This window comes from Piliocolobus tephrosceles, chromosome 1 (assembly GCF_002776525.5).
Source record: "Piliocolobus tephrosceles isolate RC106 chromosome 1, ASM277652v3, whole genome shotgun sequence".
Lineage (NCBI taxonomy): Eukaryota > Metazoa > Chordata > Mammalia > Primates > Cercopithecidae > Piliocolobus > Piliocolobus tephrosceles.
This window is the reverse complement of record NC_045434.1, coordinates 37,410,993-37,424,575: the sequence shown is the minus strand read 5'-3', so window position 1 is coordinate 37,424,575 and position 13,583 is coordinate 37,410,993. Positions and strand designations below refer to the sequence as shown.

General features: G+C 37.4%; 1 protein-coding gene across 1 annotated transcript in view; it reads right to left on the bottom strand.

Annotated features, from left to right (window-relative positions):
- Positions 1-13,583, bottom strand: part of XPR1 (xenotropic and polytropic retrovirus receptor 1) — a 260,416-nt gene that overhangs the window by 46,906 nt on the left and 199,927 nt on the right. Inside the window, exons 8-11 of the mRNA XM_023203523.2 lie at positions 13,216-13,406; positions 12,820-12,999; positions 3,011-3,182; positions 1,352-1,546 (exon numbers count right to left, since the gene is read on the bottom strand). Of these exons, the coding sequence (XP_023059291.1) occupies positions 1,352-1,546; positions 3,011-3,182; positions 12,820-12,999; positions 13,216-13,406 (738 nt within the window). The remainder of the gene's footprint in view (positions 1-1,351; positions 1,547-3,010; positions 3,183-12,819; positions 13,000-13,215; positions 13,407-13,583) is intronic.

The following is a 13,583-nucleotide window of genomic DNA, read 5'->3' as shown; positions in this document are numbered from 1 at the left end:
AGTTAAAAGTTATCTGTGGATTTTCAACTGTGTGTGAGGTTGGTTCCCCTAATCTCCAAGTTGTTCAAGGATCAACTGCAGTTAAAGGTATATTATGTTCTAAAATATCAACCAGAAAAACAGTACTCATTTTTACCTGGGATGGAAGAAAAGTAAAGGGTTCTTTATAACTTAGTAAATGGAGTCATAAATACTATATTAAATCAGCGGCCCAATTTATAAATTCTCTAGTAACAACCTCCTGAATTATGATACATGCCTGGACTTAACAGCATTCCACAGTATGAGTTAAAATTATGGGAGCTTTGGGGATGTGTTTCCTTCACTGACATACTTAGGTAAATTATATCATTTAACGAGAATGCCTACATCGTGGTAAAATTATTGGCTACATTTATCAATCCTACTCCAACCACAGAATCTACTGGAAAAAGTGGAATTATATTATAAATATCATCTGCTGCATCAAATCTCAAGGTTTATTGAAGCAATGTTCTGATCTTTTATGACCGTTAGACACACTTTAGATTAGCAGCAATTTTGTAGCACTGGCCAAAGCTCCTAAAATACAGCCTCTCAATTAAGAAAAAAAAAAAATCACTGAAAAAAAAGTTTGCAAAGTATTTAAAAATAACGAATAATTTCAATTAGTAACATCTCTTTACAACCTACAGATGAGAAAGTGCAGCATCTAAGGTGTGGGCTGATATTGACTTAAAAAGACAAAGATGGAACGCATTTTACTAAAAGGAAGTGAGATTGCTGACTGACAGTTCTTGGAAAAAGGTTAAAAATTCAAAAGGAGTGACTGCATGTGGCTCAGAACTTAAAAGCCTTTTCTCTTCCCAACAGAAGCACAGTCTCAAGTAATAATAGGTTGCCATGGAGATGAGAAACTAGAGGAATCAGAGAACTCAATTTGCAGTTAAATGGGCTGGAAACAATTCTTACTACTTGGTGAAGGAAAGCGATTAAAAACATACTTGATTGCCACAGGGAATTTTTTTTCACCAAGCCATTTCCCAACCTCATTAATGAACAAGGAAGTCTAAAACAAATGGAAACCCAAGATATCCATAGATTGAACCCATTAAACATAATTCAGAATTTTAAACATTATCACAAATTCTTATTCTGGGTGACTGTGCTGCTTTTCAGTGGTACTTTTATCAGTAGATACTGGAATGAGACTAAAACTGCATTCAAGAACAAACTGGTATAACTGAAGGAACTGAAATTTCAGTGGGAAAAAAAGAGCATGACAAACGGAAAAGTAGCCAGAGTACGAAATAGATTCAGGTAGTAAAAATCCAGGTTTAAAAAAATCTCTTCATAGTCAATCACAGAATACCTTTGTGAGTGCTGTAAAGGGCTGCAAACGTCACCATGAAGAAAGTTGTGGAGTATTTGCCAGCATTAACTAAATGAGGAAAGGCCCTTTTTGTGTCTCGATATCGGCGCAGGCACTGGATGAAGCGAAGCCAAGCAGGAATGCATTGAACAATGGCCCGCACACCATATGTATATTTGTGGCAAATTCCTGATTCTGTGAAGATTTCAAAGAAGAAAAATTACAATTGTAAAAAATAACTTGTTCACATCATTTAGTCATATAGCGTAGCCACTACCAAGTCTGAAAAAGCAAGAAACCTGGGCTTCAGAATCACTTTCTTCTTTGCAACTATCATATTCTCAAGCTTTTTATTTTTTTGAGACTGAGTCTCTCTCTGTGGTCCAGGCTGGAGTGCAGTGGCACAATCTCCGCTCACTGTAACCTCTGCCTCCCGGTTTCAGTGATTCTCTTGCCTCAGCCTTCTGAGTAGCTGGGATTACAGGTGCACACCACCACATCCAGCTAATTTTGTATTTTTAGTAGACATGGGGTTTTGCCATGTTGCCAAGGCTGGTCTCAAACTTCTGACCTCAAGTGATCTGCCCACCTCAGACTTCCACAGTGCTAGGATTACAGGTGTTAGCCACTGCGCCCAGTCTATTCTCAAGCTTTTTAGTGATAGATAAGTCAAGGAGAGAAGGTAAAATATGTTGTTGGGGGTGGGGAAATCAGCTCTCTCAGATTTATGCATATCTGTCCAGGAATCACTTTCTTTAGAGTGTGATAAAACTGTAAGAAAATTAGAAGATGAGTATACAGTAGGAGGAAAAAACAGGTTGGCTCTGTAATTTGAAACATCTGGAAAGCCTACAAGTATCACCAGTGATTCTATACAATTTTGTGAATTCCAAACCACGACAACACAAGACACCCAAGAGCACATGCTCTTGTTCACCCACCTCCCCTCTTTTATTAAAACAAGAACTGTATGTTTAAATAAGAATAGAGTTGGTAAATTAATTTTTCCTTGAATTCTGAAATTCAGAATTGAGTGTGATCAACTTACAACAGAACTGTGATCCACTGGCAATCAATAAAAATGTGTCAGCATCGGCTTCATCATTAACTTTCGTTAGTCACATGTTACATAATCTATCTAAATTAGATCTTTGTCATGAAGGCAGAATTCCTTAATAACTTGAACTGCTGGCATAAACTAAGGTGGGGGGGAGTAAGAGCCAGAAGAAAAATAACACCCCAAGTAAGAATTAAAAAGCAATCTGTAATTACTCTCAAAGCACTTGATCTACTTCTAAATAATCAGCATTTTTGATCACTGGTATCTGGGTTACATTACACAGCAATAGTGTGACAACAAATTGTTGGCATGAAAGTATTTGCAATATAACTACCAATGTGCAAGAAAAAGTTTTAGAATTCTTTAAGTGTAAGTTGTAAATCTCTTGGCAAATGGACAGATGAAATCCTAATGCATAATTTAAAAGCCAAATTATATCAGATAAAGAGACTACTAACAGAATGCCAAGTACATTTAATTAAGTTTGTAGTATTATTGGGTAAGTTTTCATCATGACCTTAACTTTCTCATTTATCCTTCCCAATATTTCTTGGTTTACACCAGAGATTTAGTAGTACAGGGGCAAATTCATATCCTACCTTCTGAATTATTTGGCAACAGGCCCTCACTTTCATCCCATTTGAGCTCCAAACTGTAGAAGCAGATCATATATTCCAGGTCCATCAGTATCACTGACAGGCTGTTCAGCTGATCGGCCAGCCAGAAATCAGCAAAGCCTACCTTATGGAAGGGGGCTGTAAATACTCGAAACTGAGAGAAAGAAAAAAAAATCAGAAAACATAGAAACAAGAAAAGTCATATTAAATGTCTCCATTTCATGTCTGACCATTCAGCATGATTACTTTAGTTGATAAAATGGAAACCAAAGAACCAATCATAAACACAGAGACCTGGCAACAGTGGTTACAGCGGTTGAGAATTAGCAGTGAAGGGAATCAGTTGAATGGATAACTAAGAAAGGAAGTAAAGGAGGAAAAAAAGCAGGAATAACTACAGTTAGAAAACAGAAAGCATGGGTGCTGCTAATTCTTTGCAAAAATCCAAATATTGTTAAGGGATCAGGGAGATGCCATTACCTCCTGATTTTTCATCTAAAAATCTACATAAACAAATCTTTCCATAGTCATAGTGACTTTTCAAGTATTTGGGCCTAAAGATTTTGATCTCACATTTTTATACCCGTTTAAATTGTTCACAATTTTTACATACATGTCAACCATCAACTAAAGTTGTACTTTAAAAATTTATTGGCCGGGCACCATGGCTCACGCCTGTAATCCCAGCACTTTGGAAGCCAAGATGGGTGGATCACGAGGTCAGGAGTTTGAGACCAGCCTGGCCAACATGGTGAAACCCTATCTCTATTAAAATACAAAAAATTAGCTGGGCATGGTGGTGGCCACCTGTAGTCCCAGGTACTCAGGAGACTGAGGCAAGAGAATCGTTTGAACCCAGGAGGCAGAGGTTGCAGTGAGCTCTCAGCCACTGCATTCCAGCCTGGCGACAGAATGAGGCTCCGTCTCAAAAAAAAAACAAAAACAAACAAAAAATTATTACAATATGTACATTTCTAAGTCAAACACTTGTGATTTTTGCTTTAATTCCATGAATGTTCCTATCTCCTTGATATTTGTATTCATTCTTTTTTTCTCTAGAGTGGAGGTATAATTGTGTGGTATTTCAGAACTGAAATACAGATAAGTGATTCAAAAAGTCACAGTTAAGGAGAATAATGTTTCTTTGATCATAAAGAACTGATTAGTAATTCTTGTCTATATTTTCCTGATAGCATATGACAAATGTTTCTAATTTATCTAAACAAGATGAGAACAGATTAAAGACTGTGTATGGTTTTGGATTTGGAGAGAAATATTTTAATTTTTTAAATGCAGTTATAAATTATAATGCATTCATATTTGTACTTTCTGTTAAAATGCACAACTGAAGAATTGTTTAGCTTTTGTGTTTATTCTTGATAAAAGCTTTGTTCTTAAGTTTGCACTCAAATCTGAAGAAATAAATTCACCCCTTTACAATTATGTAATGCCCTTGTCTCTTTTGATCTTTGTTGGTTTAAAGTCTGTTTCATCAGAGATTAGGATTGCAACCCCTGGTTTTTTGTTTTTTGGTTTTTTTTTTTTTTTTTTTTGCTTTATATTTGCTTGGTAAATCTTCCTCCAGCCCTTTATTTTGAGCCTATGTGTGTCTTTGCATGTGAGATGGGTCTCTTGAATACAGCACACTGATGGGTCTTGACTCTATCCAATTTGTCAGTCTGTGTCTTCTAATTGGGGCATTTAGCCCATTTACATTTAAGGTTAATATTGTTATATGTGAATTTGATCCTGTCATTATGAGGCTAGCTAGTTATTTTGCCCATTAGTTGATGCAGTTTCTTCATAATGTCGATGGTCTTTACATTTTGGTATGTTTTTGCAGTGGCTGGTACTGGTTGTTCCTTTCCATGTTTAGTGCTTCCAATAACAGACAAACAGCCAAATCATGAGTGAACTCCCATTCACAATTGCTACAAAGATAATAAAATACCTAGGAATGCAACTTACAAGGGATGTGAAGGACCTCTTCAAGGAGAACTACAAACCACTGCTCAAAGAAATAAGAGGGGACACAAACAAATGGAAAAACACTCATGCTCGTGGATAGGAAGAATACATGTCGTGAAAATGGCCATACTGCCCAAAGTAATTTATAGATCCAATGCTATCCCCGTCAAACTACCAATGACTTTCTTTACAGAATTGGAAAAAACTACTTCAAACTTCATATGGAACCAAAAGAGAGCCGGCATAGCCAAGACAATCCTAAGCAAAATGAACAAAGCTGGAAGCATCACGCTACCTGACTTCAAACTATACTACAAGACTATAGTAACCAAAACAGCATGGTACTGGTACCAAAACAGATATATAGACCAATGGAACAGAACAGAGGCATCAGAAATAACACCACACCATCTACAACCATCTGATCTTTGACAAACCTGACAAAAACAAGAAATGGGGAAAGGATTCCCTATTTAATAAATGGTATTGGGAAAACTGGGTAGCCATATGCAGAAAGGTGAAACTGGATCCCTTCCTTACACCTTATACAAAAATTAACTCAAGATGGATTGAAGATTTAAACATAAAACCTAAAACCATAAAAACCCTAGAAGAAAACCTAGGCAATACCATTCAAGATATAGGCATGGGCAGAGACTTCATGACTAAAACAGCAAAAGCAATGGCAACAAAAATCAATATTGACAAATGGGATCTAATTTAAAAAAGAGCTTCTGCACAGCAAAAGAAGCTCTATCAGGGTGAACAGGCAACCTACAGAATGGGAGAAAATTTTTGCCATCTATCCATCTGATGAAGGGCTAATATCCAGAATCTACAAAGAACTTAAACAAATTTACAAGAAAAAAAAACAACCCCATCAAAAAGTGGGCAATGGATATGAACAGACACTTCTCAAATGAAGACATTTATGCAGCCAACAAACATTTGAAAGACTGCTCATCATCACTGGTCATTAGTGAAATGCAAATCAAAACCACAATGAGATACCATCTCATGCCAGTTAGAATGGCAATCATTAAAAAGTCAGGAAACAACAGATGCTGGAGAGGATGTGGAGAAACAGGAATGCTTTTGCACTGTTGGTGGGAATGTAAATTAGTTCAACCATTGTGGAAGACAGTGTGGCGATTCCTCAAGGATCTAGAACTAGAAATGCCATTTGACCCAGCAATTCCATTACTGGGTATATACCCAAAGGATTATAAATCATGCTACTATAAAGACACATACACATGTATGTTTACTGTGGCACTGTTCACAATAGCAAAGATTTGGAACCAACCCAAATGCCCATCAATGATAGACTGGATAAAGGAAATATGGCACATATACACCATGGAATACCATGCAGCCACAAAAAAGGATGAGTTCATGTTCTTTGCAGGGACATGGATGAAGCTAGAAAGCATCATTCTCAGCAAACTAACACATGCACAGAAAACCAAACACCAAATGTTCTCATTTGTTAAGTGGGAGTTGAGCAATGAGGACACATGGACACAGGGAGAGGAACATCGGACACAGGGAGAGGAACATCACACACCTGTCGTTGGGTGGGGGGCCGGGGAAGTGGGGAGGGATAACATTAGGAGAAATACCTAACGTAGATGATGGGTTGAAGGGTGCAGCCAACCACCATGGCACATGTACACCTATGTAACAAACCTGCACGTTCTGCACATGTACCCCAGAACTTTAAAAAAAAGAAAAAAAGAAATTCACCCACATTATCTAAAAAAAAAAAAAGAAAGAAAATAGAAAGCAAAAAGGTGGAGAGTTGAATTTGAAAGCAGAGAGCAGCAAAAGACAGAAGCACTGAGAGGCTCTAAAGTTAGGAAGTTTTGCTGGAGAGGCAAGTGCTATAATTTCTAGACTGTTCTCCATCTTACCTAACTGAATACAAAGTTCTTCTTTGCTTACAAAGGATTAAGTAGGAAAGGATGGTACTCCATCTGAGGCATGCTTCATTCTCTAACCAAAGCCACTTTCTTTTCACTAATGACATGGTAATGACTGTGTTCATCTTGAAATTACACCACAGAAATCAGCCCTCTTCCCACTGTTCTAAACACATGATAAATGTATTAAATGTACTGGGCAGTAACTCATGCAGTATATTCTCTTTAAGGCTTATGCAGGCATTAACTCAATCTTCATAACAATTCCATGAGCTAGGAACTATTCATATCCCCATTTTACAGAAGACCAACACAGACTCTTCCTAACCTATTCTGTGGAAGCCTGTTTATCACTACAAAGGGAAATCTTGGCATTGCAGAGAAGGGAAGTAGGTACCAATGTAATTACCAGAAATAGGCTCAAATTGTACAGACTGTCTTGATAAGTGTTGTGTGAAGTGAAGATGGGATGAAGGAAGCCTTAATCCTCATCCTAAAGGACCCCTTTTTATCTTATACAAGAGGAAATATGACTCCTGAAAAAAGAAATTCTGAGTAAGTAGAAGTTTTGAGAAAATGAATCTAATCTCTAGCTCTCTGGCGATCTAGTTATATTCATTTCATAGACATATTCAACTTGAGAGTCTATAACTATCTTCTCAGACTTGGCTGGATCTTTCCACTCTTTCTCTAAATATGTATCTTTATTATTTCAGGGAGATGGTCATATTATGACTCAATCCTGGGTGTCAACCGCCTATGACAGGTACTTTCGTGAAGCTTTGGAAGCTAGACCAGGTATCTGTGGGACATCATACAGGCTTTGAGACATTATTTTCTGGTGCTGATATATTTTCATTCCATGGCTCAGTCTCTTAATCACTATCATACTCTTTCGATGAGTTCAACAAACCAGAGAGACAATCTATACCATTTGCAGCCATAAGCTCCCGATAAAGCAAACTTTTTGTGGGGAAGTGAGGGAGTGTAGGATGGTAGTCATCTATGCACAAAGAAGTTCTGGCATCAGTTTTTGTAATATTTTAAGAAATTCCAGGGTGCAGAATGGACTTAAAGGATTCAAACTGACGGAAATACAGAATTTAGGATATAACACCAAAGGATCAGAAGTCTAAATCCATCTCTAATCATGAACTATTATGAAACTGGTAGCCTAGGACAATTTCTTTATAACTGACATGAGACAGACTATCATTACTCTCACACTCTGCCAACCCCATCCTCAAAACCTGGCTAATTCAGAAAATCTCCATAAGAGCAGAAGAGAAAGATAATGCATTAAATAAGGAACAAAGGGATAGTGGGATGGGACTGGAAAAGGATAGGAGTGACGTGAAAATTAAAAAAAAAAAAAAACTGGGAAGAAGGGAAAATTTACAAAAAGAGAAAACGAAAAAAAGGAAGAAGGGAGTAGTAAATGTTAGTATAATATAACCAATGAAGGAAAGAACATAATTATAGCCATTCATGTATTTAACAAAGACTTATCAAGTATTTATTATATATCAGGCACTGAGGCTTAAAGGCCTTAATGATCCACAGTCTAGTTGGGCAAATAAATACATAAAGGTATAATTATAGCACCATATTACAGAGATACACACAAAATATCCTGGAAATACAGAGAAAAGAAGAAGTCACTCTGTCAGAGGCAGGGTGAGAGGAAGAACATAAACAGATCATATTTACTCACTGACATTTACACACAGTCAAATTCATTCTAGATTTATCTGATTTCGCCTTCTGAGAGAGAATTCTGTAACTCGCCCCTCCTTCTCTTCTTAATCTGGATAAGACCTTCTAACTTTTCCACTTCTATCCTGTGATTCTGATTAAAGTGACAATTCCTAGAATAACAGTATTATGAAAGCCAGAGACAATTCTGGATAGTTGATATTTTACCACATACACAAAAAAGCCACTAATAAGTTATTACAAAGAACATGTTAATATCATCTTTTAAGTTAATACTGATAAATAGCTAAGAAGATGAAGTTTTAATTTCTACTTTTCATGGAGTGCAGTGGTGCAATTTTAGCTCATTGCAACCTCAACCTGCTGGACTCGAGCGATCTTCCTCCCTCAGCCTCCCAAGTAACCGGGGCTACAGTTGCGTGCTACCATGCACCACTGATTTTTCATATTTTGTAGAGAAAGGGTTTTGCCATGTTGCCCAGGCTGGTCTCAAACTCCTGGGCTTAAGCGATCCTCCCACCTCCACCTCCCAAAGTGCTAGGATTATAGGCATGAGCTACTGTGCCCGGCCTCAAATTTGATTTTTATATTCTACTAGTTTGATCTACTAGATCAAAGTTAAACATCTTACATAAATGACTAACAGGGCTAAGTGTTAAATGTTAGTGTTTAAGAGTACAGATTATAAAGCCCGACTACCTGGATTCATAACTCATCTTCATCACTTACCAGCTATGTGACCTTAGGCAAGTTAATTAAATTCTCTGAATGTAGGTTTCTTCATTTATAAAATGGGGATTAATAGCAGTTCCAACTTGTGGGTTATTTTAAAAATTAAAATACATAAAGTAGTTACTAAATGAGACCACCTCTCTATTCTTATAATAGAAATGTGTAAAATTTTTACTATACAACTAAAGAAACTGTTGGTAAAAATTGATGTCTAAATTATATAATAAAGGACTATAATTTAAAATTTTTAATGAGCTTACTTTTAATATAGTGAGTTATAATTTGATATTTTTGTTTAGAAAATCTGAGGCACTGTTTATGCTACCCAATTAGATTTCTGACTGAGGTAAACACAGATTTAAGGAAAGAAAGTATAACCTAATGGATGTAAATAATCTGTACTAATTTGACATACAATATTCACATCAAAATCAATTTCTTATAAATTTTTTTAGCTTTGTTTTTGGGAGTATAGCATATATCAATTCCATAGATTCCAATATAAATATGGATATAAATGGCACCTAGCGCCTACCACTATGGCTAAACGACATGTGCTTTTCTCACTGAAAATTAAAGAAAAGGCTGGGCGTGGTGGCTCACACTTACAATCCCAGCACTTTGGGAGGCAAGGCAGGCAAACGACTTGAGCCCAGGAATTCGAGACCAGCCTGGGCAACATGGCAAAACCCCATCTCTACTAAAAATACAAAAAATTGGCCAGGCACATTGGCACACACCTGTGGTCCTAACTATTGGAGAGGTTGAAGTGGGAGGATCATTTGAATCTGGGAGGTGGAGGTTGCAATAAGCCGAGAACACGCCACTGCACTCCAGTCTGGGCAATAGAACCAGATCCTGTCTCAAAAAAAAAAAAAAAAGAAAAGAAAAAAAGAAAGAAAGAAATGTACTTTTACTTTAGGATGAAGTGGTATCAGAAAAACATAACTAGAGTGGACACATTCTTGTTAATTCACTAAGAATCAGTCTAAGGGTAAGTTTTCCCAGTGAGATTTAAATTAAAATAAGTCAGCAAGTCAATTAATACTAAAGTTAGCTATAAATGGTAACATTGTTCTGTTTATAACAGTTACTACAAAAACAACAAACCACAATGCTTCCTTTTATATTTCACTGTACCTGACAGTACATTTTATTATTCCATTACTGCTTATTCCATTGTCAACCTATTCCATCAACAAGTCCTCATTTATTAACAAAAACATAGCAGATGCACAGATAAATGTCTACTCAATGGGCAATCATTCTGCTAACAAGAGTAACTGGTCATGCATGAATCACAGCTTGCTATTTAAACAAAGGATATACTGGGGAAATGCTCACTTAGCACACAATGTAGACAACTATATTATCCTGTTACTGTAATTATGCCATCATAGTAAAACCTGAGTTTTCTGAATCTTCCAAAGTCTCATTTAAAAATAATTTTATGGCCAGGCACAGTCGCTCATGCCTGTAATCCCAGCACTTTGGGAGGCCAAGGCGGGAGGAACACTTGAAGCCACGAGGTCTGAGACAAGCCTGGGCAACAAAGGAGACCCTATCTTTTTTTTTTTTCTTTTTTTTTGAGAAGGAGTCTCGCTCTGTCACCCAGGCTGGAGTGCAGCAGCACCATCTTGGCTCACTGCAACTTCCGCTTCCTGGGTTCAAGCGATTCTCCTGCCTCAGCCTCCCAAGTAGCTGGGATTACAGGCACCTGCCACCTCACCCGGCTAATTTTTATATTTTTAGTAGAGACGGGGTTTCACCATGTTAGCCAGGTTGGTCTTGAACTCCTGACTTCAGGTGATCCACCCACCTTGGCCTCCCAAAGAGCTGGGATTACAGGCGTGAGTCACTGCACCTGGTTCTACAGTTTTTCTTAATAAAGAGCCATATTTTATGTCTTCAGGTTAAAAAGAAAAATTATTATGTTTGGCTAAGAACAAAAAAGACCTCTGCTAACCTAAGGGGCATACAAAAGAAAAACAATAGGAACTACAGTTTTCAAGGAGGTATACTTATAAAGTAAGAAAGAGGGGAGAAAATACAATAATTCTTAAAGTTTTTATAGTGATTGGTCAATTTAATCACTAATCTTTATTGTTAGCTGTAATTCATAACCTAAGAAATAATTATATGAAAGTTTTCTCAATTGATGTACTTTCTTTGTTTCTTTCCTTTTTTCTTCTTTAGAGACAGGGTCTCAGTCTGTTGCCCGGGCTGGGAGTGTACTAACGTGGTTCACTGCAGCCTTGACGTTCCTGGCTCAAGCAATCTTCTCACTTAGCGTCACGAGTAGCTGGGACTACAGGTGTGCACCATCACACCCAGCTAATTTTTAAATTTTTGTAGGCAGGGTTTACACCATGTTGCCCAGGCTGGTCTGAAACTCCTGGGCTCAGGGGATCCACTCACCTCAGCCTCCCGAGTATTGGGATTACAGGCGTGAGCGACTGCGCCTGTAATCAAATGATTTTCAAAAAGAGCTGGCTCAATTTACAAGTAAACAGAAGTCCCCTTCCAGAGTTATCTTTACAGGAGAAAGTTTTACAGTTTTGCAGGGAATTTTATATCACTGCTGAAGCTAAATGATTTTGAGATCATTAAGAAACAGGTAAAATGGAAGAAAAAAAAGAACATATTATAAACAAGAATCAAAGTCAATTTTTCTTTTTCTTATCTTTGAGATGGAGTTTTGCTCTTGTTGCCCAGGCTGGAGTACAATGGCACAATCGTGGCTCACTGCAACTTCCACCTCTGGGGTTCTAGCGATTCCCCTGCCTCAGCCTCGCAAGTAGCTAGGATTACAGGCATGTGCACCACCCCCAGCTAATTTGATATTTTCAGTAGAGACGGGGTTTCACCATGTTGGTCAGGCTGGTCTCAAACTCCTGACCTCAGATGATCCACCAGCCTTGGCTTCCCAAAGTGCTGGGATTACAGGCGTGAGCCACCACGCCTGGCCCAAGGTCGATTTTTCAAATTAAGCTTGGTAATCTGGTAAGATATTCCTACTGCTTTTAGAGAACAAATCTTTCCTAAAATAAAATGTTCGGTTGATAATCATGTCAACTTAATAGGAAAATAATTATTTTACCAAATTTTTTGGGGGGAAGGAAACTTACAGAGTTCTACATCTTATCTCAGCTAGTTAAACGAGTAAAAAATGTTTATAATTTACAAAATCATCTCAATATTTGGCCACTTGATACTCAATCTTAGGAGGAAAATATACATGAGTGCTTTCTTCCAGGGCCTCCAAGTTGCACAACTTCAGGGCTATTAGTTACACTCTATTCTTTGCCCTGGAGCTGGGTCACCATTCACATAAACTATAATGTGAACCATGGCCTTTGCAGTTGCACAACCTAGCAGCCTCGGTTTTTATCTTAGAGGAAGTCAATAACCAATATACCCCTCTAAAAGTGGTACACAAGTTTCTGGACTTACCAGCAGTTTAAGCAGCCAAAACCGGGATTTATAGTAGAAAGTTTTGGTGGGGTTGATAAGGAAGAAAACCATAAATCCATAAAGGGCAAGTGGATACACATATGTGGGGATGACACTAATTGGAGCAAAGAAGCATGCCAGAAGGCTCAGGCACCACAATATCCCAAGGAATCCAGCAATCTAGTAAAGGATGGGGAAGACAGACAGATACAGAAAATCGTTATTTTTACTTTTATCATTACTTAAAATATCTTTAATAAAACAAAAGAAACATGATTTGTTATTAAGTCAACAATCCTCTTCAAGTAGAAGATGGATTTAAGTACCCACTAAACCAGATAGCTATATAGCGAATGCAAACTATATTCATGAGGTGTTATGTCTTGCTTTGATTACCTCAAAGAGATGCTGATGAGACAAATTGCTTCTTGGATTAAGTTCAAAGATGAGTACATGGTTTACTCCAGCCTGTCTCCAACCATACGTGTTGATGCCCAGTAGAAAAAGGAATTCAATCAGAAGAAAGCCACCCCGATATATTCTTATCAAGGGCCATATACTTCTATCTGTTTCAAGTTTAAATACAGCTGAAAGAATATTAATATATTGGTTAGTTATAAAATTCATAACATCCCATGAATTAAAAATCCTTTGTCTTCATTCTCAATGATATAGTCCTGGCATAGAAATTTTTCATAAATGAAACCTAAACCTATCTATCTATCTATCTATCTATCTATCTATCTATCTATCTATCTATCTAT